The sequence below is a fragment of the Colletotrichum karsti genome (assembly GCF_011947395.1).
Source record: "Colletotrichum karsti strain CkLH20 chromosome Unknown Scaffold35, whole genome shotgun sequence".
In the NCBI taxonomy this organism is placed as follows: domain Eukaryota; kingdom Fungi; phylum Ascomycota; class Sordariomycetes; order Glomerellales; family Glomerellaceae; genus Colletotrichum; species Colletotrichum karsti.
The window spans coordinates 269,183-295,529 of record NW_024065935.1 but is presented as its reverse complement, the minus strand read 5'-3'; the positions used below and the strand labels follow the sequence as shown (position 1 = coordinate 295,529).

Sequence of the window (26,347 nt, the reverse complement as noted above, 5' to 3'; positions counted from 1 at the left end):
TGCTGCCGGTCTTCAGATCGGTATTCCCATCAAGCATGATGAGGAATGTATCACCTACGCGGCTCGACGATGTTGTGCTCGATACCGACATGCAAGTGGCGCGTGACGTGAAGGAGAATTCTTTGGTGAAGCGAGGTAGACGTAATCATCGGCAGGTTGTCGGAGTACAAAAAAAGGTCTCTGATTATGGCTGGCATTGGGACGAAACCAGGGGGAGACCGTAATGGTTGATCGTAGCTTCCCTCTCAGCCTAGGTGACATGGCAAACCATCTCAAGATCGCCGGCGAGCGTTTGAATTTTCCAGAATACCTTACTTCAACACTCAACTGTATTAAACAGTACGCCAGGTAGCACCGACCCACTGCACTGATAACATGATGGGGACGACATCAGCGTCGCCGACATCACCGGCCTCAACGTCATCGATATGGATACAAACAGCACTGGAGAAGGCAGCATCGCTGCTGGCATAGCTCCGTCGTGAAGGCTGCCTTCGCCGGTACCAACGCTTCCGCAGCAGATGGAATATCCGGCGACACCGCTGGGCTTACCAGCAGGGTCAACAGCAAGCCATAGCCGACATCGGGACCAACCAGAGCAACACCTTGACGATTCCGTCAAGGTCGCCACCACCGGCTCCGACGTGCTTGCCCACGGAAATCACCAAGTACCGGAAAGCCCGATCACGCCGACTTCGAATGCGATTGATTATGTTGAGTTTTCCCGATGGCTTCTGAGCGACGAAGGCTTCATTTCTCTGATTAATAATATATCGGAGAGACCCTACTGCACCTATGTGAAGCTGAGAGAGGACGAGAAAGACACTGAGAGATGGACGAGGTGGTTGCAAGTATGCCCGTGAATCCTTTTCCCCGATGCGGTCCCGCGTGTTCATCTTGTCGCGAGTAAGGTTTGCCAGATACTTCAGCGACAGGACGAAACTCTGAAAGGCAGGCAACATGCATTCATTGCGTGACCTCCATCCACGGCGTTAAGGGAACTCCAGCGAGGAAAGAAAAAGAAGCAAAAAAAGAATTCTTCCGAAACCGAGAATCGAACTCGGGGCTATGCCTAACCTCGCATCATGGATGAGAGGGCATCATGTTGGCCACTACACCATATCGGATATGTATTTATTGCGAAGGTGCGGCCTCAACGAACCATGTCAACGCAAGACTGTGGAGGCGGAAAACTGTGAAGTGGAGGTCGCTTCGCGGAACCTGCTGCGAGAGGGGTCAGTCGTCATGAGATCTATGGATAGGTAGGTAGAGTGCAGCCAGTCAGCTTAGAGCGGTCATCTTTGTTGTTTTTTCATTGTCCTCGTCGTGGTCGTTATAGCATTCCGCCTCATGTTGTGATGGTCGACTCTCCTGGGAATGGGTGTCATCTGGGTCTGCCTGTTAACAACAGAAGGAAAGTCGAGATTCAATTCCGTGGTGGAGGGATGACGCATAAAGTGGAGGCATGCATCGTCGCGGGGCTTACGTCACTGCAGTGACTGACTAAAATGCATGGCTGTTCCTCACTTACCTAACTTCCGAGACGAAATAATATGCATTTACAAGGGACATTCTTCCACTGATCTTGCCTTCTTCATCCTCAGTGAAGCATCAGAACATCTCGATCAAGAAATCGAAGCTGAATTGAGAGCCAAGCCTGAAGGGGTTTGAAAAGTATGTGTTCCTTCAAAAGTTTTTCAATTCTAATTATGCTCACAGTTCCCAGCAAAAAAACTCCCCCTCATGAACGCCAAGTTGTTGAGGACATCAGCACATATAAGTCGACGAGCTTGCGGGGCTGCACTCACACCTTCATCTCATTTCCTCAGAACGACTCCAAAGTCACCCGGTCCTAAAGCTCACTTCACCACCATCACGAATTTCCAACAACACCACACACCCCTCAAAATGGCGGCCAGCAATAACTACTCTTCCCCCAGCTTCACCAGCTCGGTCGTGGACGCCATGAAGAAGCAGTCAGCCCCCCTACCCCAAACCACCCCCTCATAAGCGGCCACTCACTGACGAACGATCTCGCAGCTACCCGGAAGAGCTGGCCGACAGGCGCTGGGACAACGTCGGCCTCCTCCTCGGTAACATCGAGACCCCGGAATCCCGGCAGCCCAAGAACCCCGTCGTCCTGCTCACGAACGACCTCACCTACGCCGTCGCCGACGAGGCCATCCAGAAGAACGCCAGCGTCATCGTGAGCTACCGTGCGTCTCCACCGCAACCCATCTCCCGAATCCCGTCTCACTAATCCCAACAGACCCCTTCATCTTCTCCGGCCTCAAGTCAATCACCACAAACGACCCGCAACAAGCCACCCTCCTCCGCCTCGCCGCCCACGGCATCGCAGTCTACTGCCCCCACACCGCCATCGACGCGGCCCCCAACGGCCTGAACGCCTGGCTCGGCGACATCGTCTCCGGCGGCCCCGCCTCCTCCTCCTCCGCGACCCCCACCGAGCGCGCCGTCATCACCCCGCTCGCCGCCGCACCCCCCGGCTTCGAGGGCTCCGGGTACGGTCTGCTCTGCACCTTCCGTCAGCCCGAGTCGCTCAAGGCCATCATTCGTCGCGTGGCCGAGCGCGTCGACATGCGCCACGTCATGGTCGCGAGCCCGGATCCCGCGAGGGTCTCGACGGCGCGCGTGGATGCTGTGGCGGTGTGCGCCGGCAGCGGGTGGGATGTTGTCAAGGGCGCCAAGGCGGACGTGATCGTCACCGGTGAGATGAGCCACCATAATGCCTTGAAGGCGGTGCAGGAGGGGAAGACTGTCATCACCGTCTTCCACAGCAACTCGGAGAGGGGGTACTTGAAGGAAGTGATGAAGCCGTTGTTGGAGGGAGAGCTGAAGCAGAAGGAGGCGGGGGTGCAGGTCCTGGTCAGCGAGGCCGATCGTGACCCCTTTGACATTATCGATGTTAGGGAGCTTTGAGGGGTTGCGGAACGGGTTGGTGTATGGTCATGACAAAATGAGGCGGGAGGCTTATACAAAAGTGAAGAGATTCTGAGGCGTTGATCCATGTACTCAAGCACGAGATGCAAATTTTTACATGTGTGTGGCGGAATTGTTAGTCGGAAATCTTTTGAACTGTGTCGTCCAGCTTTTCTGATTGTTCAACAGACTTCTGCCCCGCAACGAATCCAGTCATCCAAACGCCATTGCACCGTCGCTATGCCCCGAAATAGCAATTCCCAGCAGACATAAAACTCTCATGACCTGCCACTATCCTTCGACGTCCGTATACTACTTTCCCCCGTCCCGCCCCTCAATGCCGCATCTCCCTCCTCCAGACACTCCGTCACATCCTTCCCGCCCAGCCCCTTCTCCCTCCAGACTTCCAACAACCGCCGCGGCATCTCCCACGTCTTCCTAGCTTCCGCAATCTTTCCTTCCTTCACCAACTTTCTCAGCTTCTGTGGCGTTCCCAGCACCTCCTTAGCAAGCTCCCTCGTTCTTCGCCTCCTAGCCGCGGCTGCCTGGTCTTGTCTCTCCTTCGAATCGGGCGGTGCGACATTCTGACGCAGTGCGTCGCGGATCGAGCTGGCCTGCGCGTAGATACCCGCAATCGCAGGGTCGAGCGTCGAAGCCATCGGGTTCAGGGGGTCCATGTTGGCACGCATCTATGTAACCGTACGTCTTAGCAACCAAATCCATGAACCGGCGGGTCGAGAGCAGCAGAAGAAGAAGAGAATATAATTTCCTCACCTTTCGAATAGTTTCCGTCGCGGAGATGAGCTTGGAGTAGTTATCGTACACCAGCGCCTTCTTCTCCGCATCGAGCGCCCGTATCTCCCCCAGCACGCGCGTGTACACCCGCAGCAGCTCGTCCAGGGTATTCTCCGCCAGCGCTTTGCGTACGTACGCCTCGGCGTCGAAGGACGGGTTGTCGAGCTCGCTGGGGGGAACTTCAGAGTGCTCCGCGACGCCGCCGCGTTCCGAGGCGTCGTCGGGGGTGACTTCCAGAGACGGCGTCCCTCCGGCCTTCTTGAGGTTGTAGTACTCACGCAGGGCGGCGCGGTTGGCGCGTTTGGACGGTGCCGGCGCGCCGCCGGGACCTGAAGCGGGGGCGTTGAAGGCTGCGGAGGAGCCCGGGTTCGGAGAGCTGGCGAGGGAGCGAGGGGCTTCGAGGGAGGGCCGGGCTGAGGACGTTGGGGTGTGCGGTTGGGCTGAGACGCGCCGCGTTAGGGCGGGTGGTTCGCGAGGGGATGCGATTGTTGACATTGTGTGCGGGGGGGTTGGGTCGTGTTCGTGGTTCGACGGAGATTGTATCGTGGTGGTTGGGAACCGATTGAGCGGTTTCGGGGGCTTGTTGGCGTTCCTCGTGAAGATGGACGGTTCGAGGTGACAAGGCTGTGTCGAAGGATGACGGGGATGCACGCCATAGGCCGGTAGAGCTCCTGTGGGGAAGCCCCTGAACGTCAGCTCTACGGCGAGGCTGCGCTAGTTTGATGCAGACTGGGGGTGCTAATTTCGGGGATCTACAGTGGGGAGGGACCCCACGGCCCAAAAATTCGGGGTACCTTCCAGGTTCCAAGGTTGTCGAGATAGCTACCCCGCTGAAGCTATTCCCATCCAAAATCTGCAGCTTGAAGCTGATTTCTCCCATAACCCATCCACATCAAGATGTGAACTCCCTTCGCAAGCAACATAAAAGATGGACGTCACCACACGCATCCGCGACGCGCTGTCATCCCAATCTTTCCCCGCGCCATCGATCCCCTGGACCACGACCCTAACCTCGCGCGTCCCGACCCCTCCCCTCCCCTCCCTCATCGCGACTGCCAAAGCCCGCCTCCTCGCCTCGGACCTCACGACCCCGGGCCTCCTCGACCCGGCCACCGCGACGCTCCCCGCCCCGAACGCGTCGACCCCCGAGACGGCGCTCGCCCACGACGTGCCCTGCCAGGTCCTCGACGTCGAGAACCTGACGCTCTCGCGGTGGGAGCAGGTCGAGGAGCTCGAGGCCATAGCGCGCGGGGAGCAGACGACGGGGCGCAGGGTCATCAGGGTCGCGCCCGCCGAGGACGACAACGTGCACGATAACGTCGACGAGGGGACGTCCGGGCGGGCGCAGCCGCAGGCGCAGCAGCGCAAGAACGCGACCCATCGGCTTGTGCTGCAGGATTGCAAGGGGCAGAAGGTGTATGCAATAGAGCTGAGGCGGGTCGAGAAGATCGGGATCGGGAAGACGAGTGCTGGGGAGAAGATTGTTCTCAAGGCTGGGACGGTGCTTGCGCGAGGCACGGTGCTGCTTGAGCCCGAGAGGTGTGTGATGCTGGGTGGGAAGATCGACGCGTGGCAGAAGGCTTGGGTGGAGGGGAGAATTGCCAGGTTGAAGAATGCTATCGGCGGCGAAGGGGCGTAGATGAGACGTGGTGGTGCATTACTTGGAGTTTGGTGATACCCATATCTGTCTGTGGACACGGCAAAAGAATGAAATTCTGAACTTTTCTTTTTGATCGACTATCTGGGACCGATTTCTACATCCGCTGACTACCTTATGCAACAAAACATGGCCTGACCTTAATGACACGGTGAGTGAACACGCCATCACCAGACATACTGGTCAACCTCGGTCCAGGAATCCCACTCTCCGGCAACATCTAATTCCCAGAAACAATCTCTCTCAAAGAGCTCCATCCATCCGCAGTCCAGGGAGACAAGAAAATAGCCGTCTGGGCATCCGCTGCAACGCCAGTACCGGCGTATGCCCTGGCCAAATCGTCTGCTTCGAGCGTTCCGCGAGGGGGGACGCCCTTCTTAGCCACGGTCAAGGCCATCTCGGCGGGATACTGTTCGCCGCCGAAGCCTGCCAGGTTCGACCATCCGTGAGGAAGATGGGGATACAGCATAATGTCAGTCTGGATCTGCGTCAAGACATCTTCATCTGTGCTCGTCTCTCCAAGCTTCGCGATGGCCCCGAGCACCTCGCCAATCTGAGACTGCTCCACCTCCGCAACCTTATCGCTGGTGCGGAGACCCTCCAGTTCGGAGACGACGGCCTCGATGGACTCCTCATCGTTGTCGAGAACAGCGATGACACCGAGGAGAAGAACTGACTGGACATGGTCTGGGTGCTTCTCAATGACCTCGAAGAGGGAATTGCGAGCCTTCTCGCGGGAGCTCTCTGAACCAATAGCCCAGAGAACTTGGGCCAGGAGACACACGGCATCTGCGTTGCCATCGGATTCTTCCAGGGCCGACTCGAAGCAAAGGAGTGCTTCATTGACATCCTCACTGTAGTATTGCGCCAGGCCCACCGTCAGGTGAGCGGAAAGGCGAGCCTTCTTGCGTTCTTCCTTGGTCAATTCGTTGTCCGATTCGTCGCTGCTCAGCTGAAGTGCCATTTCGCCGCACTCGATGGCTTGCTCATGCGATCCAGACGCCAAGTACGATCTCGCCAAATCCGCCTTTGCCAAAGCAAACTGGGCGAGGGACTGGGGTGACTCGGTAACCTCAAAATCAGCTTCCAAAATACCGCAAATCTTCTCCAAAATCTCGACGGACTTCACATTATCGTGAGTACGCTCCAAGAACATGGTCGATAGGTGACCATATGCCAGATCCTGCGGCTTTAGGTTGTTCAGCTGACCGAGAGCGAAGATGGGTTGGATGAGCGAGGCGATGTTGGCGGACGTAGTCGTCAAAATGTGATCGAAGACAGACACGGAAAATTGACGCCTCGTGAGAGCGGAAGACGATTCTGCAATCTCCATGGCATGGGTGAACAGACCTCTGGCATCTTTCGTCTTGCCGAACAGGAGTGCCACAAAGCCCTGACCAAGCCAAGCGTGGGCGTAATCCGGATCTGTGGACTGCGCTCTATTGAAAGCCTCGTTGGCAAGCTGCATGTCGCCCTGGAGAAGAGCCAGAGTTCCCAGGTTTGTCCATGCCGCTGGGCTGCGCTCGTTGAGATGCAGGCTTCGAACGAACGAATGTTGAGATACTGCCGGGCTGATTTCGCTTGTAACAACACCTAGTGAGTTCCAGAATTCGGAATTTCCAGCCTCTAGCTCGATGGCTCGCTTGAAACACTTCATGGCGGTCTTCAAGTAAACACTTGACTTCTTCCTGATGCTAGCAGGCAAGCAGATATGGGCACGATGCTCTGCCCAACCCAAGTTGTAAAACGCAACAGCTTGAGCATGCAAGTCGTTTGCGGAGACGTGGATTGCTCGCTTGTGGCAAAGTATAGTGGCGTGGATGCATCTCGTCAAATCAACACCTAGTCTCTCGTCCTCGGAGAAAAGACCCTTAGCAGAGATGACACCAGTGCCCACATTATCCACGTCGGAGAAGAGGTCATAAGCCTGCTTGTCGCCACCGTCAATCAGGCTCATGATCGTATCTGCAGGGAAATCCACGGCTTTGCTTTGTACTGCTGAGAACACAGAACAAGCATCGGCGAGTGACTTCCAAAAGTTGAAAGTCTCAACGACGGCAGCATCAGCCTTGGATGCGAAGGTGATAGTGTCCTTGGCGAGTTGCACTGCCTTGCCGAATAGTCCTTTCTCGATTGAATCAAGCGCATTGTCGACCAAGGTCTGCATCAGCGCAATGGCCACGCCGTCTTCGTTAGGCCGATCTTCGATGACATCCTGGTAAAGAGCGATGGCGTCGTCGAATTCAGCCAACTCACGCCTGACATTAGCAAGCATGTACTTGGTGAACCAAGTGTCGCCCAGTACCTCCTTCGAGGCAGTCTCCTCTAGTTTCTGGGCGTTGAGGATAGCCTTGGTCGCAGCGATGTAGCGACCGGAGGAGTAGTAACTCTCTCCGAGGCCCACCCAAGAATGATAGTCCTCCGGCGATATCCTGAGAGCCGACTGAAAGGAAACAATGGACTTGTGGAAGTCCTGCTTGTTCAGCTCAGCAACACCAAGCGCAGCGAAAGGCCAGCTGATACCCTTCCTCTTGGAACCCGGAGGGGGCTTGACCTTGCCAGAGTCGACTACTCTCTGGGCCACCAACTCGACTCGATCCCAATCGCCTTCGTCAGCAAACGACTGTGCAAGCCTTTTCGCAGCTTCGACTTCGGAAGACGAAAGCTCTACAGCCTTCTGGAAACAACGCCTGGCTCTCTTCTTATCTTTGGCGTAGTCGGCATAGTAAACACCGAGACTGGTGTAAGCTGGTGCGAAGTTGAGGTTGTTCTTAAGAGAATCCAAGAAATAGACATAGGCACCCGTGCGACTTTTGCGAGCTGCCTTCGAAGTGTCCAGGTTCCACACGCAGGACCCTAAGCGGTATTGTGTTTGGGCGAGAAGCTCCTTGGCTGGAGGGTTCAGCTTTTCAATCAGAGGCAGAGAAGCCTCTAGTTCCATCCTGGCTGTCTCAAAGTCACCCTTCAGTGCTTGGACCCAGGCGGCTTCGGTCTTGACGCGAAGGTTGCTAGGATCTCTCTTCAGCGCGCGGCCGAAAAAGTCGATTGCGTCGTCGAAATCCTCTTCCTCCTCGTAAATAAGACCAACACCGATCAGTGCCGGGGTGGATGATGGGTCATGGGTGAGGACCTCCTCAAACAGCCTCTTGGCTTCGCCGTGATTCCTGGGGGACTGATAGAATACCAACGCCGTGCCAAGGTATAGGGAGAAGGCATCACTCGTGTTCTGGAAACTCATTCCAGTCTTGGTTCTCTCGGCGTTGAGCAGCTCCATGGACTTCCGCATCTGCTCCACCGTGCTCTCGTACTCTTCCAGGTGTTGGTAGTACTCTCCTATAAGACGATGAGCGAACAGTGAGTCTGATGTTGTGATGCCGTCAGTCATCATCAGGATTCTATCCTGTTCCGTCAGGGGCACCATGGATACACCGCCGCCCTCATCGTCTTCACTCTCCTCCTCGGTGTCTTCTGCCTCGAGAGCTGCGGGTGTCGGCTTCGGAAACGGAGAGATGGTGCTTGTCAAAAAGCCGGTGATGACTTTGTACAAGTCTGTTTCCGGGAAGAACGAGCAGTAATCCCTCAACATGTTAACGTCCCACTCCTTGATTTCCTTGGCATCCTTCCAGTTGATGGCAATCTCCCAAGCAAGTCCGAAAGGGTGTTTGATGATGACCATATCGAGGGCCAACTTCAAGACGGCCTGTAAGGCCTGTCCCTTTTCAGGACCATACGGCGCAACCAGCAGGCGATCATAGCACCACTGCAGAAGCTTCTCCTCGTATCTCCGTCGAAGCTCGTCGTCGTTTGTCCAATTGATGAGTTGCTGGTAAACGAACTCGAGCTTGCTCTGGCTGATGACCTCACGCTTCACCTCGAGCGTAACTTCGTTCAGCCGAGCTCCTATCCTCGTCCTGCGCTCGCCGATGAGTGTGTTGATGCGCTTCTTCTCGTCGGTCTCAATGATCTGTGCCATCGTCTCGTAGGTCTTGGCGGGATGCGGTACCCGTCCCTCGAGGGCCGAGTAGATGGGGCTTCCCGGGAGGATAACACTTAGAGCCTCGATGTACTGGGAGGTGTCGCCTTGAGACCTGGCGAAGTCGATGAACTTGTCAATGACGTCTTGGCATCTGTACATGTCTTCCGCGTCTCGGTAGATCTCTGCCAAGCTCACGGCTGCTTGCTGGTACGCTTCTAAGCGCTTCCGATCCTGCTTCTCGTAGAGCTTGATGAGTCCCTGCCATGCCGTTGGCTCTTTCGGCTTCGCCGCCGCGGCAATCTTGTACGCCTTCTCGGCTTCATCAACGCGGTTCTTTTTATCCAGCGCGAAAGCCAGAAAGGTGTTCCTTCACAGAGAGTCAGCAGCGGTTCAACAGAAGCAGGCGCAACGTGAGATTCTTACGCTTGGTAGTGCTTTGGGTCGCGCTCGAGAAATTCGCTTGCCTTCTGAATAGCATCATCCCATTTTTGCTGTCTGACAGCCTCGCCAATGGCTTTCAGCGCAGCCTTGGAACTCGACATCCTGGAAACGACAGAAACCGTGAATCATGAAAGTGAGGCGTTCCGATGGCGGGGCATCACCAGTGCTGCAAGCTCTTGCGTGGCCTTGGTGTGCGCAGAAGTGAAATCGAAACTGACTGGCAGTTGGAAAGTCTGGATTCGAATGATGTGAGAGATTTTTGAGACCACTTCAGGGTGGGATGCGAGGTTCCTGCGCAAGGGCGACAACTTGTTTGTGAGATGAGAAGGTGCGATGATCTGTGGTGATGCCTGCCCCACCAATGGCGCTGCCTCCCTTATTACATCATGCCCCGCTTAGAGCATTCACCTTTGCAACAACAGCAAGTGGGGCCCGATAAGATAAGAACCTCGCTGAGTTCAGTGTTTCCTCAATGGCCGTCTGCTGCAGCACCTTCTGGAAGCGAAACATCCAGAAATCCCACGACAAGAGCAGACATTCTCCTTGAGGCCATTTGAATCGTTTTCTCTAGAGCAACTACATGGCTTTACGGAAACCAAGGATATGAATAGCACCAAGAATCGCCCAGTGGACGACAACAGATCAATTAAATTCAATGATTGTTCGCTCGCTAGCAAGGGGTATCTAATCATGTCGCATGAATCATCGTTTCCACCTCACCGACAAAAAACATTCGCCTACTTCTTCTCCCGAACCGCGTCGATGCTAGAGTTATTGGACTCGGTTTTGCTGAGGAAGCTCATCAGTCTATGCCGCGGCACACGATTCGCTTGATCGACGCTCGAGGTCGAAGACCGCGTGAAGACGGTCGAGGAAGAAGCATCGCTAGACTTCCGCGGTGGCATCTGCGCGTGCTGCTGGAGGAGCCGCTTGATTTCTGATCCCGCCAACCCGGAATTATTGGCCGCTTGGAAGGCGTTTCTCCCATTGGCGTCGGTCAGGTGCGGGTTTGCTCCGTGAGAGAGGAGCATATCGATTATGGCAATCTTGCGAGAGCTTCTTGTGGCCACGACCTGAATGGCAGCAATCAAAGGCGTGCAGATGTTGGTGTCCATCGGCGATGATGCTGGCCCTGTTCTCGCCGAATGGCAGATGTTCGGATCGGCTCCTTGAGTCAGCAGAAAGCGCACCATTCCCTTATTACCCATTTCGCAAGCCATGTACAGAGCTGTTTTGCCCGAGTTGTCTACCAAGTCTAGAAGCTCTGGAGTGTGGTCAAGCAGCAGCTGCGCGACGTTGACGCCACCAGATTCGCTCTGGCACTTGTGAAGAGGACTTAGTCCGCCGCTATCTCTGACGTCAACTCGGGCCTTGTGCTTCAGCAACAAACCGACCACTTCGCGATTCCTGGTCGCGGCTGCGAGCAACAATGGCGTTGGTTTTCCGACGTTGCCGCCATTCTCGAGGCTGGTGACATGGCCGATCATCAACTTCAAAGTCTCGATATTTTCATCCTGTATGGCCTTGTGGAGTGGCGAGGTACGCGTCATGAAGTCGCAGACATCGAAGTGGAAGCCGCTCGCGTCAATGTCAAATCCGTTCTGGCTGCACCAGGCGTATACCAAGGAAAGCTCCCCCATTGCCGACGGTCTTCGAGTGTCTGGAGCTGGAGGTGAAGCTGGTCGATCCGTGAGCGGTAGGACATCTGTGTCAACCCAGTTCTTCACTCCGCGAGCTTCATCGTATGCCTCGGCAAGTTGCAACGCTTTGATGTATAGGTTGGCAGTCTCTAACACAAGATCGACAGGCATGGGCGCTTGATTCTTTCTGCCTTCGAGTGCTCGACTCAAGAAAGTCTTTGCCTGCTTCAGACTCCCAAGCTTGATGTAGAGGCTGCCGAGATCATGGTATAGCCTGCTACGGCGCTCGTCGTCTCTCTGGTCATCGGACTGCTTCACTTCCTCTTGCAGCAGCTTCTGCAGGATGGCTTTTGCCTCTGTCGTTTCGTCCTCGGTCTCGCAACGGAGAAGAATCTCTGCCAGTCTCTCCTTCATGGCTGCTTGTTCCGAAAACGCGAATTCCTGGTCATACCCTGGCTGACTGAGCTGTTCTCGAAGTTCGATCCCCCTTTTCTGGTATAGTGACGCTCGGAGAAAAATGCCGCACTTGACCAGCTGACCTACAATATCTTGGTTGGCCTCGTACTGATGCCTTAGGATGTCTTTGCTTGGCCCATCTTTCCTCTCGGGCTCCGGGTCCCAGTCGTCCGAGTCCACGTCGCTCGTCGACTCTTTCAAGCCAGCCTCTTTGACGGTCGATAGATTTGTGAACGACGAGCCGAAAGACAACAGCGACGGGTCTCTTTCGGCGTCATGCAGCGTAACGGCGGCTGCGACCTCATCTGCGGACATCCTCCAGGCTTGGATGTCCTTTGTCACTGACAGCGAATCCTCCACTCTGGTTCCATCATCATCCTCCCACTCCGTCGATGCTCGTCTTGTCGTCGTGGGAGTCCGCGAAACGAGATTTGCAGATCGGATGGCATCGGTCAACTTTCTAATCTCGAAATGAACCTGGTCTTGTGACTTTTGTTGGTTCCAGACAGAACCGCTGGGTGTGTTAGGTCATGGATCGTGTTCCGATTCGCATGGGACGCATGCAGTCTGCTTACAGAGAAAGAGTTATCAGACTCAGCTGGAGAACCTGCGTATATGAAGTGATGTGCGATACGAGGTCGCGAATGACGTTCGTCTTCAAGGTCGCTGCGAAGCTAGCTCGAGCCCTCGCAATCGGACCCGGGTTCTGCGCCAGCTCCGGAAGCGCTGATCTCAACCTCTCGAGTGCGCCACTGCATGACTTGAGAATGCGATAAATGTCCTGGTGGTGTTCCCTTTCAAAGGGAAGTTGCGTCGGATGCTGGTCGAGTGTTCGGGCCACGTTGCGCAGCGCAGCGTAGAGATTTCGGATCGTCTCGTGGAAGTCGCGAATGCTCGAGTCTATCACCCTCGTCTCCTCCACAAACTTGGCGGTGCCCTCCACGACCTTGCCTGCAACGCCGACAAGCGTCATGGTGAACGCCGAGATGCTGATAGGATCCATGATGCGGTCGCAAACTGATGCCCGGGCTCGCTTGGTTGCTGGGAATCAGTCATTCGGGACGAAGCCGTCTACTGCGTTTTCACGGAAACCAGTTGACGTTGGTGTCGACCGCGTGTCGACCGCGTGTCGAGGCACATGTTATGCGGATGATGGGAATCAACTGAGTCTTCCTCGGATGGGAGACACACGATGGCCGATGGTGCATCAAGCAGCACTCATCTACAGCGATGCAGGAGATTTATTCGGGACGGTGCGCATCGAGGAATGAGGTAAGCCTGCGGTGTACCGCTCCCATTGATCGACACGAAATTGACCGTCTTTGGATCTTCCCCCCGAGACACAGCTCTTCCCCGGAATCTTGGTGGGCATGGCCACAAAATCGGTCATCACGAGCACACAGCAGGCAACAGTCGCGTTGCATGTAACCTCCGGCCGCCTTGTATTCCTTCACCGAGTACTATCAAGTGCTGCGTCTCCCAGCTATTCGAACGTGGCTCTGCTCCCCGCAAATACCGAAAAGGCGGAGTTGTTTGAATTGACCGATCCCCGCGGGGTATCTTGTTGGACCGCAGCGTTTAGCGCCGCCGTCTTGCAGTAGTCCAATATTCCAAGTCCAGTTCGTCCCGACTGCCACAAAGTTGAAGGCCGGGGCCGCACCCGGGTGGCGCAGCGAGCGAGACACGGGACGACTGAACGCCAGTTGTTTCGATTGTTTGCTCATGATGACAGCCATCGCCGGGCGATCTGCGTGCGACCCAGCCCTGTCAACCTCCAATATGCGAGCTGAAAAGAATCATTGGCTCAAAGTAAGCCACCTTGCAAGTGCTGCCTGTTCTTGGTGCATTATCCGTTCTCTCTCGCTTTTTGCTATTGGTGTTCTTAACGGTAGTAGCAAGCAAACTCAGGAAATGAAGTGTTCTTTTCCGAAACGAGACTTCGACACCGACCTTCCCTCTTCATCGGTTGACATAAGAGAAACTCCACGCAACGTCTGGTTGGCCCAGAGTCGTACTCTATTTCACGTTGTTGAAGACGACTTTGCGCTCCAGCGTGACCAGCCGCCCAGCGATATGGCACGTAGCTGAGGTCAGACAAACGGTTCACACACCTAAGGTTGTTTGGTGATACCTCATGGTAAGACAAGGGAGAAGGAACAGAAAGATCGACTTCGCCACCACAGCCCTACGTGGAAAGCGAAGGTGACCAACTTCCTCCCCGCTTTCTCCCTCGCTACGCTACTCCGCATGGGGTATACAGGAGTCGAGAGGTACCGGCAGTCGTTGAACGGTCCCGGAAGGATTAAGGATGACGGCCTCGTGCATGGCGACTCTCACGGCCTAGTCGAACATAGTATTGCCAAGAGAGCCTGATTCGTACCTTTTAGTACACCGACGCGGAACGCGACCGTGGTATCCCATTGGACTTCCGCTTCCTCTCGCCTGGCCCGCGTCTTAGATTCTAGGACTATGGTTCGTGCCGCTGGCGAGCCTTGCTGATGACGGGTCGCCTTAAAACGATTCAACGTCCCAGAAAGCTCTTCAACTAACGTCTGGGATCGGCCCGGCATTGGACAACCTCAGCCCTACGTTGACTTCTTCCACATGGTTTAACTGATAGTGTGACGCCTCCCACGAGTCTTCAATCGATTGGATCAATAGTTTACCCATCGATATGGCATCTTTAGATGCCCTCGGGCCCACTGAGTCGCACTCCGGTCGGGAGCGGCTGACGCCTCAAGCCCAGGCCCATCGTCGACGGATCAACGACCGGGCTGTGATCGAAAACCCACTTGGTTGGTAGTTTTCAATAGAGCCATCTAACTCGAACTAACTTCAATCTTCAGCGTACTATACGGACGAACAATTAGAAGCAGACGTGAGGTCGTTCGCCGAGTGCCTGACCGTCGACACCACCGCTGTGCTCCGAGCTGCTCGCGTGGCCAAAGACATCAAACTGTATGATGAGGTTGCACGCAACCCAGATCCTGGCGCAGGGAAAGAGTTGCCGGTGCAGTTGACAGCGGTGGAGAAGCGGGCGCTTCGTCGTGAGCGTGATGTTCCGTTCAGCGAAAGGGGAATGTGGACCATCATCATCACTGTGTCTCTTGCGGCTTTCCTTCAAGGTAACGTATTCATCCCTCTGTCATCTGACAGATAATCAATGCTAACGCACAAGTTAGGCCATGTCCAAGCCTCCTTCAACGGCTCGTCCATATATGCTAATCAATTCGGTCTCGAGATGCCAAATCCATCCGACGAGACGAATAAGGGATTGACCGGAACGGATGCAGACATCAGCAGCAATGACTGGAAACTCGGAGCTGCGAATGCTTCACCATTCTTATTCGCCGCGATACTAGGCTGCCCTTTGGCACTGCCGGTCAACCATTACCTCGGACGAAAGGGTGGAATGGTAGTCGCCGCCATTTTGATCTTTGCCAGTTCTTTGGGGTCGGCTTTTGCGCATACCTGGCAGGAGTTGTTCGCGATTCGTCTTATCAATGGCATAGGTGCGCGTTGAGATTGACGTCGACTGTGTGATATGGTCCGCTAACAAGATCAACAGGCATGGGCCTCAAAGCCGTCAGTACACCCATCCTGGCCAGTGAGACTGCCGTGGGTTTCTGGCGCGGTACATCGATTCTTGCATGGCAACTCTGGGTAGCCGCCGGCCTTCTGGTCGGGTTTGCTTTCAACCTCATCTTCGACACTTCCGGCGACAAGAGGCTGGTATTTCAGCTCATGGTCGCCGCGCCTTTGGTACCAGCACTGGCACTCCTCTTTTTGGTTATCTTCTTCTGTGACGAAAGTCCACGATACTTGATGCGGATGTCGAGTCCCAGCTACAATCCCCAGCGTGCCTACGAGATTCTCAAGAAATTGCGGAACACGGAACTTCAAGCACTTCGCGACATTTACCTCGTCCACAAGTCCATCGAACAGGAAGAACTCTCCAATAAACACGCCGACCCACGACTGATACCTAGCTTTTTCTCCACCATGAGAGGATTCGTGCGACAGTATAAGCAGCTGTTTATGCAGAGACGACTGCGGAACGCCTTGATCAGTAGTTCTACCGTCGCCTTGGCCCAGCAATTTTGTGGTATGTCTTCGAAGTGTTGTTTCCAAAACTTGTCACGCACCTCACTAATCCGGGATCGTAGGCATAAACGTCCTGGCCTTCTACTCCGGTACTCTCTTTCATCGTGCCGGTGCGACCGAACGCATATCGATGGTGTTCAGTCTAGGCTACGGCGCGGTCAACTTCGTCTTTGGGCTACCCGCAATCAGGACCATTGACACCCTCGGTCGACGCAAATGGCTCATCCTCACGCTGCCGATCATGGCCCTGTTTATGCTACTGGCAGGAGTGGGCTTTTACATTGACGAACCGAACGCCCAGATGGGAGTCGTGGCCCTTTTTATCCTGCTCTTCGCGGCTGCCTACTCGCCCGGCCTGGGTCCGATCCCCTTCACGTACGCCTCGGAGAGCTTCCCCCTTTCCCACCGAGAAGCCGGCTGCGCCTTCGCCATCGCCGTCAACTTGGGTTTCGCGGGTCTGCTGTCGATATTCTTCCCCAGCATCAACTCGAAGCTGGGCGACAGCGGTTCGCTTTACCTGTTCGCGGGACTGAACCTCTTGGCTCTCGTGCTCGTGTTCCTCCTGTTGGAGGAGACCAAGAGGCGGAGCCTCGAGGACTTGGACCTGGTGTTTGCGGTGTCGAAGCGCAGATTCATCCGCCACCAGGTCACCCAGTACTTACCGTGGTTCATCAAGCGTTATTTTCTGAGGAGGAAAGAGGTCAAGCCGAGCCTGTACATAGATTTGATTTGGGGTTCCGTGAGCGAGCCGGCTCCTGGAGGAGGAGCTTTCGGCATGGGGTTCGGGGATGATTCTGATTCTGACAAAGACAGCGTTCATGCATGATGGGTGTACGGACAGACTAATAATGATCCGAGTTCTCCAAGATATCGGTGCCTTTCTGCGGCGCTTGATCTCGTGGGCTGCGGCCATGATGAGAGTGACAAATGTGATATGATGTAGGGTGAAGAGTTCAGCAACCCATAACCTCACTGCCTTGAAACAGGGGAAATACGGCCATGGACCTTAAGTCTCACATTCATTCAGAATGTCCAGCTGACATCTCTTTGCGAGCCGCTTTTTGCTGTTGCTGGGGCCTCGCGCAAATACAAAGTCGTCTAATGCTTGAGTTGGCCCCTGAGGAGTTCGAGATTCCATCCGAGAGATGAAGTGTTGAGGTGTCCGCTAATGTTTCCAAAATGTCGCATACTCCCCTGAGTACCCCTGATTTGGCACGTTATATTGCTAGTGTACGTAGTTGGGAGCTCTTCCGTGGCTATGTAAAGCGTTCATGTACTCTTCTTTACTATTGTTGATCTGTAAGCCGAAGAAGAAGAGGCCAACAACTCAAACGGCTAAATCAGCGCTTCTAGTCGCTATGGCCCGCCTTGGCTTTGGCTAACGTAGATATGAGAAGCCGCCGCTGACAGTCATAGAGGACATGAGGGCTATTTAATGTCGTGGGGTTGTTGTTTCCGACCGTTTTCGACCGCTTCTATGGAGGACATGCAATTGCCTGCCTGCGTAGGTCGGCTGTAGTATTGTACACCCCCAATGTACAATCGTGAAACGGGTGTGGCTGCTGACATCGCCGGAGCGACAGACCGAAGTGGAGCATCCCGACGGCCCACAGCTTGCCACTAACCCGGAATTTTGGCGGCATCGGTCCGGAGTTCAAGCGGGAGCCGACGCCACGGGTCCGCCAAGTCCGCTAAAATCACCGAGACTTGACGCTCATTGGCTTGCAGCGAAACACGAAAACGAGCTCAGATGGCTGGTCTGTCACGCTTCCACTTCGAGTCCAGACTAGACAAGTCGCTTGGAAGCCTTCGAGCAATGTGAAGAGGAATATAAATTCCGCGTATTTAACTCTTCTATCTGCCACTCAGTCTCAAGTGTTGAGTTTTCGGCTTAACCTTTGCTGTTATCACTTTCTCTGTTATTCATGCCCATAAGTCAAAGCCCGGGTTCACTGTTCGTCAGAAGACCCCGTTGAAATTAGCGCTTGGCAATCGCTAAAGCATTGGCGTGATAAGCTACGTACCTGGCAGGTTATCGCATCCCGCTAATCAGAACACCCCATCAGGACGTCATCGAACCGTCCCAATTTCAATCTCGGACCTTTGGTGTCCCGTTCGCCGCCGTTGCCCGTCGCTTGCCATCGTACCTCGTGCACTCCTATCTCGATCACTCCCAGCCAAGAAAGACATCCTCTGGCCACCGCAACACCTGGGCGTTGCGAGAGAAGAGACAGCTGCTAAGAAAGAAAACCAACAACAGATCCCGCCGTCATGTCTTCACTGCGATTGACCATCGAAGACGGCCAGTTTCGCGATGGCTACGGCAGACAAGTTGTCCTCCGCGGTCTGAACGTCGCCGCCGACGCCAAGCTACCCAGCGAACCCGATCAGCCCTCCCACGTGGGCGAAGACTTCTTTGACGGCGACAACGTCAAATTCCACAACCGCCCCTTTCCCAAGGAGGAGGCCCACGAGCACTTCTCGAGGATAAAGCGCTACGGCTACAACACCATCCGATACGTCTTTACGTGGGAGGCCATCGAGGCCGCCGGCCCGGGACGGTACGATGAGGAATGGATCCAGCACACGATCGAGATCTTGAGGATAGCGAAAGAGTACGGTTTCTACGTCTTTATGGATCCGCATCAGGATGTGGTATGTCTCTCAAGCCCGCGACAACATGTACAGAATCAATACTGACGTCTCCAAGTGGTCCAGGTATTGCGGCGGTTCAGGCGCGCCCATGTGGACCATCTACGCCTGCGGTCTCAACCCCCAAAGCTTTGCCGCTACCGAGGCTGCGATCGTACACAATACCTATCCCAAGCCCGACGAGTTTCCGAAGATGATCTGGTCCACAAACTACTGGCGCCTCGCCGCCGCTACCATCTTCACCATGTACTTCGGTGGCAGGGATTTTGCGCCAAAGTGCATTATCAACGGCATCAACATCCAAGACTTCCTGCAGGGCCACTTCGTCGCCGCATGCGCACACCTTGCCAAGAGGATACACGAGGCGGGCGACCTGGAGAACGAAGTCGTCGTCGGCTGGGAGAGCATGAACGAGCCGGGATGTGGGTTGGTGGGATACGCCGATCTCAGCATCATCCCGAGCGCGCAGAAACTCAAGAAGGGCTCCTGCCCAACCATTTGGCAAACCATTCTTACGGGGTCTGGTCGCGCCTGCGAGGTTGAGACTTGGGATATGGGTGGTATGGGGCCTTACAAGGTCGGTCGCTCACTGATCGACCCCCACGGCGAGATTGCCTGGTTGCCAGCCGATTACGACGACTCAAGATACGGATGGAAGCGAGACGAGGGATGGAAGCTGGGAGAGTGCATCTGGGCTCAACACGGCATCTGGGACCCCAAGACCGATACGCTGCTTAAAAAGGACTACTTTTCGAAGAACCCCAATACGGGAAAGACGATCGACCACCCGGAGTTTACTAACACCTATTTCATGCACTCGTACCGCCTGTACAGAGATGCGCTTCGACCTATCCACAAGAACTGCATCATGTTGATGCAGTACCCGACCCTAGAGCTCCCACCACAGATTAAGGGCACCGAGGACGACGATCCGCTCATGGGATTCTCGCCGCATTGGTACGATGGTATTACGTTGATGACGAAGCGTTGGAACAGAGTGTGGAATGTCGACGTCGTTGGTGTGTTGCGAGGGCGATACTGGCATGAGGCCTTGTCGGTCAAGGTTGGAGAAACTGCTATCCGCAACTGCTTCAAAGACCAGTTGGCGTCGTTGCGGCAGGAGGGCCTGGACCGAATGGGCAAGCACCCCTGTGTCATGACAGAATTCGGAATTCCGTACGACATGGGTAACAAGAAGGCGTATAAGACGGGCGACTACACGGATCAGTCACTGGCTTTGGACGCAAACTACTTTGGAGCAGAAGGTTCTGGTATGGAGGGTCACTGTCTATGGGTTTACGTGGCAAAGGTAAGCAGCCCGTTCGGTGAGCGCAGTGTTCTTACTAACAACAACCAGAACACACATCAACACGGCGATCTATGGAACGGCGAGGATCTCTCTGTATTCTCATTAGATGACAAGACATTGCCAATGTCGCCTCTTCCCCGCAGCCCAGAACCCAACCAGTCCTCGGACAACCCACGCAACTCCATAAGCAGGGACGTCCCCGACGAGACCAAGGTCACGCCCGAGAACCTCCAGAGAACCATCACCAACCCCTCCATCTCAACCGAGCCGACCAAAGACCCGGCGCTCACCAACGCCCCGGGCCTCCGCGCCGCCGAAGCCTTCGTGCGGCCCTCCCCCGTCGTCGTCTCCGGCGACGTGCTGCAGTACGGCTTCGACCTCCGCAGCTGCACCTTCAACCTAAAACTCCGCGCCGCCGCGCCGCCCTCGGACCCGGCCCCGACGGTCGTTTTCCTGCCCGAGTTCCACTTCCCGCAGGACCACTGCCAAGTGGAGGTATCGTCCGGCAAGTGGGCCATCAGCATGGACGACGACGAGGGACCTCTGGTGCAGAAGCTGAAGTGGTGGCACGGCGACGGCGAGCAGACCCTCAAGGTCAGCGGTCTCGTCAGGCAGCACAACATCACGGAGGGCTCGGAGGAGGATATGGGGTACCTCGAGCAGTGCCAGAAGAATTACGCCAACTGCAACGTTATGTAAATGGGCTGAGAGGGTCCATGGATAAGAGGAGGATCGCACGCGTGGGTTGGGGCATGGTTTAGAAGACGGGGTCTGGCTGTATGGTTACGTAGGCATTCGGCTTTCATAGACGTGAACGCCTGTAGGTATGATTGATGCCGGGTTTAATGGGAAGCATTGTGTTCACTGAGACGCTGCATGGCAGATACACTCGAACGAAGAGTCTTGCCTTTGGTGTCATACTGCTCTGTTGGTTATCTAAGTCGGTATGAGTATTAAGCGATTCGGCCTCGAGGGAGGCAAGAGTTTTTTGGTATCTTTCTGTGAATCATAAAGAGTGCCAGCTAGACGCGGCCCGGGGGCGGTTACCACCAGGACGTGTTCCGAGGTCTCAGAGAACAGAATGATGCGAGTTACTGCCCGAAAGTACACCATTCTTGGGTACCTGATCCGTCTAAAGCTCCCAACCACACAGGTCGTCCCATACAAATCCAAAGCCATCTGAGGCTATCTATGTCATCTAAAGCCACTTGAGGCCATATCAAGCCATTCATGGCCATCCAAAGCCACCCAAGGCCGTCTGAGCCTTCATCATTACTTCACCCAGAGCGGTGTCGTCCATCTTCCGCCCAATCGGCCACCATTGTTACGCCTTTCCCCGAGAACTCTGGCCGCGTCGCCATCTACTCCGCGTCCTCATCCGCGCCAGCATCGTCGTCTGCCATCACCTCGTCCGAGTCCCCATCAGTGTCGTAGTCGAGCTCGCGAGCGACTGCGGGTTCCGGTCCTTCCTGGTGAGTGACCTCGCGCGGGGAAGCCGACGTCTCTGAGGCGGGCTCGGACCGAACTGGCGAGTCTTGAGACGCCGGGCGCCCGAAGCCGGCGACGAGGTCGGTCGCGTATTCGTAGGCCGACCAAAAGGACTGCGAGATGGACCGAGGAGCACCAGCGGGCGCCGGCTCGGGTGCTGGCGCAGGTACGGAGGTGGGCGGTCGTTCCCACCCTTCGTCGCGTCCCTTCCTGAAACCAGGTTCCCAGCTGTTGTCGATCGGACTGTCACTATCCGACGCGCTGGGGTCGGTATCAGAGGGACTGAGATATGGGTCACCGCTGTCGCGTTCAGATAGAGACTCTTTGAATTGGTCTGCAGGTGTTTGGACGGCTTTGGTACGTGAGTCGGATGGAATCCGTCTGATGTACCCGGCGGCGTTCCTGTCGAAGCAAGCAGGAGAAGTGAAGCCGATTCTTGGGAGTCCAAGGTTTTGCATCTCGGTGTCGATTGGGTAGGTAATTTGGCTTCTCGGAGCCGTGGGCGAAACGTCCCATCTGGAAAGACCCATCTCCTGGTCCTTCTTAGGAGCTGCCTGCTGAGAGGCGGGCCCGGCTTTTTGAAAGCTCGGCTTGATCATCCGAGGTTACGTCTTCTGAGGGACGAGGCTGGCCGTGTGTGATAGAGCCATACTAACTAAGGTTGATCATCTATGGCCGCGTCTTCTTTATAAGCATATTCAGCCTGTTGAGTAGTGCCAGCTCAGCTGTAATAGATTGGGAGGACGACTCTGTAAAAGTCCTGCAAAACTTAGTATAAACACCTTCTCCCCACGTCTTTCATGGAATTTCTCTTACCAATGAACTCATCTTTTGAAAAACCTGGCGCGTAGCAACGCTCCGAGGGGAGTCAGGCGTCTCTGTTTCAGTGGCTGCTGCGGTCGGAGCCCCAGTCAAATCTGCCATCTCCACGTTGTGTTCCTCATTGACTGCTGCAGAGGCGCCCGAAATCGCATCGCCCATTCCCGTGTCGTCATTATCATGATCCTCCGTGACGACTGCCTCTGAGGCCTCAAACAAAATATTCGTCTCTCTCCACGACCATGATTGCGGTTGTTGGTGGTGGTGGTAGCTCACAGTTGATCAGTCTCTGGCTTCTGATCTGCATCTTCGATTCGTCGCAGCGTTTCGAAGGTAGAGTAGTTACCGCCGACTTCCGATCCTTCCACAATGGGGTCAAAAGTATCAATGAGCCAAGCATCGAATTCCTTCTCAGCCTCGACAACCTTTTTGCCGTTCTTGTTGTAGACGAAGCTCGGAACCTGCCTGAACTCTTTCCTTTGCTCTTCGCTTGCTTCATCCCAGTTGACCGGTCGACCTTGCTTGCACCAAACGATCTCCTTCGCAAAGATTGGCTTCTCTTCGTATTTGTTCGTTCTGAGGTTGTAGTAGCGGGAGAAAGGGTACCATCCAACGAATTTTCCCAACGCCGTGAAGCTGAACCTCTCCCAGGGATGAGGAGGGAGTGGAAGCTTCTCTATACCCTGGACAGGATCGTCCGGGTCTTCCCGTCCCTCCTTGGTAAATCGCAGTACTTGGGTGAGGGTGTAGTCGATGATGACGACCCACGGCGCATCCAAGTCTTCGTCGTCATTCATCATCGTGACGAACAAATTGCGCGGTTCAGCAGAATCGTGTTCTATTCCCACGTGCAACATGCGGACCGCGCCGTCAAGGAACTGTCGGATAACATCCTTTCTGAAATCGTCATCCAGGAACACTTCACGATCGTCGCTTGCTCCTTTAAACGGGTGCATTCTAGGGGGCGCTAGCTCCGTGCCGTTGGGGCGATTGCAGAGGTTCTCAACGGAGATGCCGGGGATGTACTGCATCAGAACCACGCCGGAGCATCGGTACCGTCGACGTCCAGAATAATCCACGCCGAGGTCGAACACCGCAACGTACGTGCCGTAGTACTCTGGCGTGAGGTGGGGATAGCCGGTCAATCCCCTGCCGTACATATGGTTGTACGCAGCGTGTTCGATGCTGAGGTCGGAGTCTGCTCGCTGGTCGTGACTGATTCCGTAAAAGTCGCTGTACAAGGCAGCGTCGAACGATTTGGCAACAACCTGTGTTGGGTAGGCTTTTCCTCGACGGGGTGCATGTTTGTCGTCGTCATGTTGAGAAGGGGTTTTGACGAACGAGCAGAGGGTGACTTGAGACTGCCTGTCGTAGCCTGTTGCAAGCTGCTGGTCCACCTTGAGAACGATGTCGGGGTCGAACACATTCGTCGGGTCGAATCCGCGGACCCAACCGGGCTGGAGGTCGACCGGCAGATCGTTTTCGGGGTAGTCATTGCTACCGTGGGGATCGGCTGGGGTGTACGGGTACAGCTTCAATAGCTTGCCAGGGAGGTATCGCCTGATCTCACGCGATCGAAGAGGTATGAACGTCTCAGACATGGCGAGTAGATGTGGCGCCCGACGGACTGGTGGCGATGCTTGGCGATGGGTAAAAGATGTAGAAGCAGAGCAGAGCGACGATGAGTTGGATGATGAAGTGGGCGTTGCTTGGAAGAGCCCAAAGTAAGTGGTGGTTGAGCAAAGTAAGAAAATGTTCCAGGCATTCCGGCCTTGAAAAGGTCCAAAGGTGGTAATTGGAGATGTGACAGTGTCTTTCGCGAGATTGAAAGGTTGTCGCCTAAAGGTTACATGTAGAAATGGAGACTTTGCTCTTCGCTGCGATCACCATGACTGGAAGTGAATGGCAAAGACCACCAACCTGGAAGGTCACGGAACGAGTTCCCGGGCTGATAAAGAATCTGAGCCTTGCAAGGCAACTATCCCGGCCCCTCAATTCGTTTTCATTCCTTCCCTTTCCTTTGCCTACCAGGTAAGGTAGGCACCCGACCGCTCTAGGGATTCTGCATAATCACGACGGCTTCCGCGCTTATGTCATGCAGCAAGTCATGGCGAAGCAGGTAGTCTTGATGTAAACACTTCAAATGTTGGCCGAGAACCCCTCCATCATCCCAATCCCCTGACGCTTCTCTTAGCATTCTGAGAGATTCTTCTTCTTAACTCGTTGTCTGGTTGATAAATTCAATTTCTTACGACTTGCTCACGTAGCAAATGTCAACAATGACCGCGTCACTGCCTGGTGGTTGCATCGGGAGTTATATGTATGATTTCCAGAAATTGAGGTAGCAGCGCGAAAAGACTAAAAGCTCGAACATCCCGATATCTTCCCAAGGCAGATATACCTGGGCGGCTCAAGCTTCTTTCCCCGTGACAAGGATCGCCGATTTCCCGCTTGCTGGTTCGGTGTTGCCTCTGGTTTTCTGTTTGCGAACTATATTGCTTCCATACACTGGACGGCATTGCAAGCTTGCAGAGAAACAGTTGATGAAATGGCTCACTACGTTGCTATCAGTTTGCATCCCGGTAAGGTAACATCACATACTCTGTGATGATTGTTACTTGCCCGGATGACCACTCGCGGAATTTCAAATCGCTTGAGTGACTTCCCCTCATTCTCATTCTGCAGGACCTCTCTGAGGAGATGTCATCATATCATCCACATTCAACAACACTTGAAAGTGAAAATACTTGTCAGCCTCATGGAGGTTGATTTGGTTCACGATGGCCTTTCATCGCAGTATCCATCCGGGTCAGGCCAAAACGACCGTATCGCCATATGAGATGCAAAGTCTCAGACGGCCCCGACGATGGCCGCGTCCAAGGTACCTGGTGGTCACCGAAGACGTCCACCAAGCATTCACGGAGCAGCTCCGTCTCGTTACCATGTGCCACTTCAACGTTGACGCAAGACGTCCGAGATACCGCCGGCCGATTGCGCTGATCGAAGACAAGGACTGCGGCAAGCTTTGGACTTGCAGCTGCCGCTGCAACCATAGCAACGATCTCTTCCCCAGAGCACGGCGACGAAAATATGACCAATGCCCAGGCTGTCAGCGCTTAAGTGAGTGTCTCATGTTGTGACGTGCGTGAGCGGCAACGCGGTGCATTCAAGGCTGTAAGCTGCGTTCTGTTTCGAGGCGTCGTCGAGCGCCGTGCTTGTTTCGACCGGCATGCTTGCCAGACGATTGGCATTGACTCTGCGGGGCAGACATGTGAGGGCCTGAAGGGATTACCTGGTTATTGGGTAATACACCAATCGATAGCTATTGTTCCTGGTCGAATACTTAGGTAGTAACGACGACAGATAACAAGCGCAACACTAGAGCTACCAATAGCGAGGGCAATCATTTAGGTAGCGAGGAGTCGTTGTAATGAGAGACTGGACCGTGTAGGGCTCTATGTTGTAGTTAAATGGATGTTTGGCAGGCCGTTGGATCGTTAGATCCAAGTTCCCGGTCGTGAGATGGGGGTTTCAGCAGTGAGGGATGACGTCGATTAGTCTGGTCTGGCGGCGCTGTTTCCAAGTGTGAGGGCGGGACCCAACGGGAGTTGATATCAAACTGTTGATATAGACAGGGTTGAGGCATGAGTACGATGACGGTGTCATCAGCCGTCTCACAAGAGGATCATCTTCAACGACGATGTCGACGTTGACGATGTTGAGGCTGAGAATGAGATATCCACCATCCCTGAACGTTCCATGCTGGGCGAGACAGGGTTCGAGGGGCATTTCTCGTGAGTGCTCTTTACAACAGTACCTCACATAGGTGTGCATGGCGCTAAACCACAAGCGGGGGAGCTGGCGCTTGTGAGTGCGGAATTGGGCGAATGAGCCCGTACTCGCAATTTTTATCAGAGGTATGTAGTTAATTGAGTTAAGCATGTATGTTGAAGATGCTGTTTAAGAGTTGAATGGCGGATGCAAAGATTTCGGTAAGAGGTTTATCTCATAAGGGGTCGCTCATGATTCATTCAAGAACATTTTCATATGGGATTGTGATTAACTGTGGA

The 26,347-nt window shown here is 54.7% G+C and overlaps 8 protein-coding genes across 8 annotated transcripts; 4 read left to right on the top strand and 4 right to left on the bottom strand.

The window, feature by feature from the left end:
* Window positions 1-1,908: 1,908 nt before the first annotated feature.
* On the top strand, window positions 1,909-2,940 carry CkaCkLH20_09689 (uncharacterized protein; the record flags this gene model as incomplete). Its single annotated transcript, XM_038892404.1, has 3 exons — window positions 1,909-1,976; window positions 2,041-2,216; window positions 2,270-2,940. The coding sequence occupies 3 exons, from the start codon at window positions 1,909-1,911 to the stop codon at window positions 2,938-2,940; spliced, it is 915 nt and encodes a 304-aa protein (XP_038742287.1).
* A 278-nt stretch (window positions 2,941-3,218) lies between these two features.
* CkaCkLH20_09688 (uncharacterized protein) lies at window positions 3,219-4,230 on the bottom strand (the record flags this gene model as incomplete). Its single annotated transcript, XM_038892403.1, has 2 exons — window positions 3,219-3,629; window positions 3,715-4,230. 2 exons carry the CDS (start codon window positions 4,228-4,230, stop codon window positions 3,219-3,221), a joined length of 927 nt encoding a protein of 308 aa, XP_038742286.1.
* A 433-nt stretch (window positions 4,231-4,663) lies between these two features.
* On the top strand, window positions 4,664-5,374 carry CkaCkLH20_09687 (RecQ mediated genome instability protein Rmi1; the record flags this gene model as incomplete). The annotated part of the gene is made up of 1 exon (XM_038892402.1): window positions 4,664-5,374. The coding sequence occupies one exon, from the start codon at window positions 4,664-4,666 to the stop codon at window positions 5,372-5,374; it is 711 nt and encodes a 236-aa protein (XP_038742285.1).
* A 238-nt stretch (window positions 5,375-5,612) lies between these two features.
* On the bottom strand, window positions 5,613-12,908 carry CkaCkLH20_09686 (antiviral protein; the record flags this gene model as incomplete). The annotated part of the gene is made up of 4 exons (XM_038892401.1): window positions 5,613-9,735; window positions 9,792-9,911; window positions 10,551-12,419; window positions 12,481-12,908. 4 exons carry the CDS (start codon window positions 12,906-12,908, stop codon window positions 5,613-5,615), a joined length of 6,540 nt encoding a protein of 2,179 aa, XP_038742284.1.
* A 1,671-nt stretch (window positions 12,909-14,579) lies between these two features.
* On the top strand, window positions 14,580-16,835 carry CkaCkLH20_09685 (uncharacterized protein; the record flags this gene model as incomplete). The annotated part of the gene is made up of 5 exons (XM_038892400.1): window positions 14,580-14,700; window positions 14,752-15,030; window positions 15,088-15,417; window positions 15,474-16,010; window positions 16,072-16,835. The coding sequence occupies 5 exons, from the start codon at window positions 14,580-14,582 to the stop codon at window positions 16,833-16,835; spliced, it is 2,031 nt and encodes a 676-aa protein (XP_038742283.1).
* A 1,445-nt stretch (window positions 16,836-18,280) lies between these two features.
* Window positions 18,281-20,669, top strand: CkaCkLH20_09684 (glycosyl hydrolase; the record flags this gene model as incomplete). Its single annotated transcript, XM_038892399.1, has 3 exons — window positions 18,281-18,664; window positions 18,720-19,970; window positions 20,019-20,669. The coding sequence occupies 3 exons, from the start codon at window positions 18,281-18,283 to the stop codon at window positions 20,667-20,669; spliced, it is 2,286 nt and encodes a 761-aa protein (XP_038742282.1).
* A 662-nt stretch (window positions 20,670-21,331) lies between these two features.
* Window positions 21,332-22,057, bottom strand: CkaCkLH20_09683 (uncharacterized protein; the record flags this gene model as incomplete). Its single annotated transcript, XM_038892398.1, has 1 exon — window positions 21,332-22,057. One exon carries the CDS (start codon window positions 22,055-22,057, stop codon window positions 21,332-21,334), a length of 726 nt encoding a protein of 241 aa, XP_038742281.1.
* A 492-nt stretch (window positions 22,058-22,549) lies between these two features.
* Window positions 22,550-23,878, bottom strand: CkaCkLH20_09682 (uncharacterized protein; the record flags this gene model as incomplete). The annotated part of the gene is made up of 1 exon (XM_038892397.1): window positions 22,550-23,878. The coding sequence occupies one exon, from the start codon at window positions 23,876-23,878 to the stop codon at window positions 22,550-22,552; it is 1,329 nt and encodes a 442-aa protein (XP_038742280.1).
* Window positions 23,879-26,347: the final 2,469 nt, after the last annotated feature.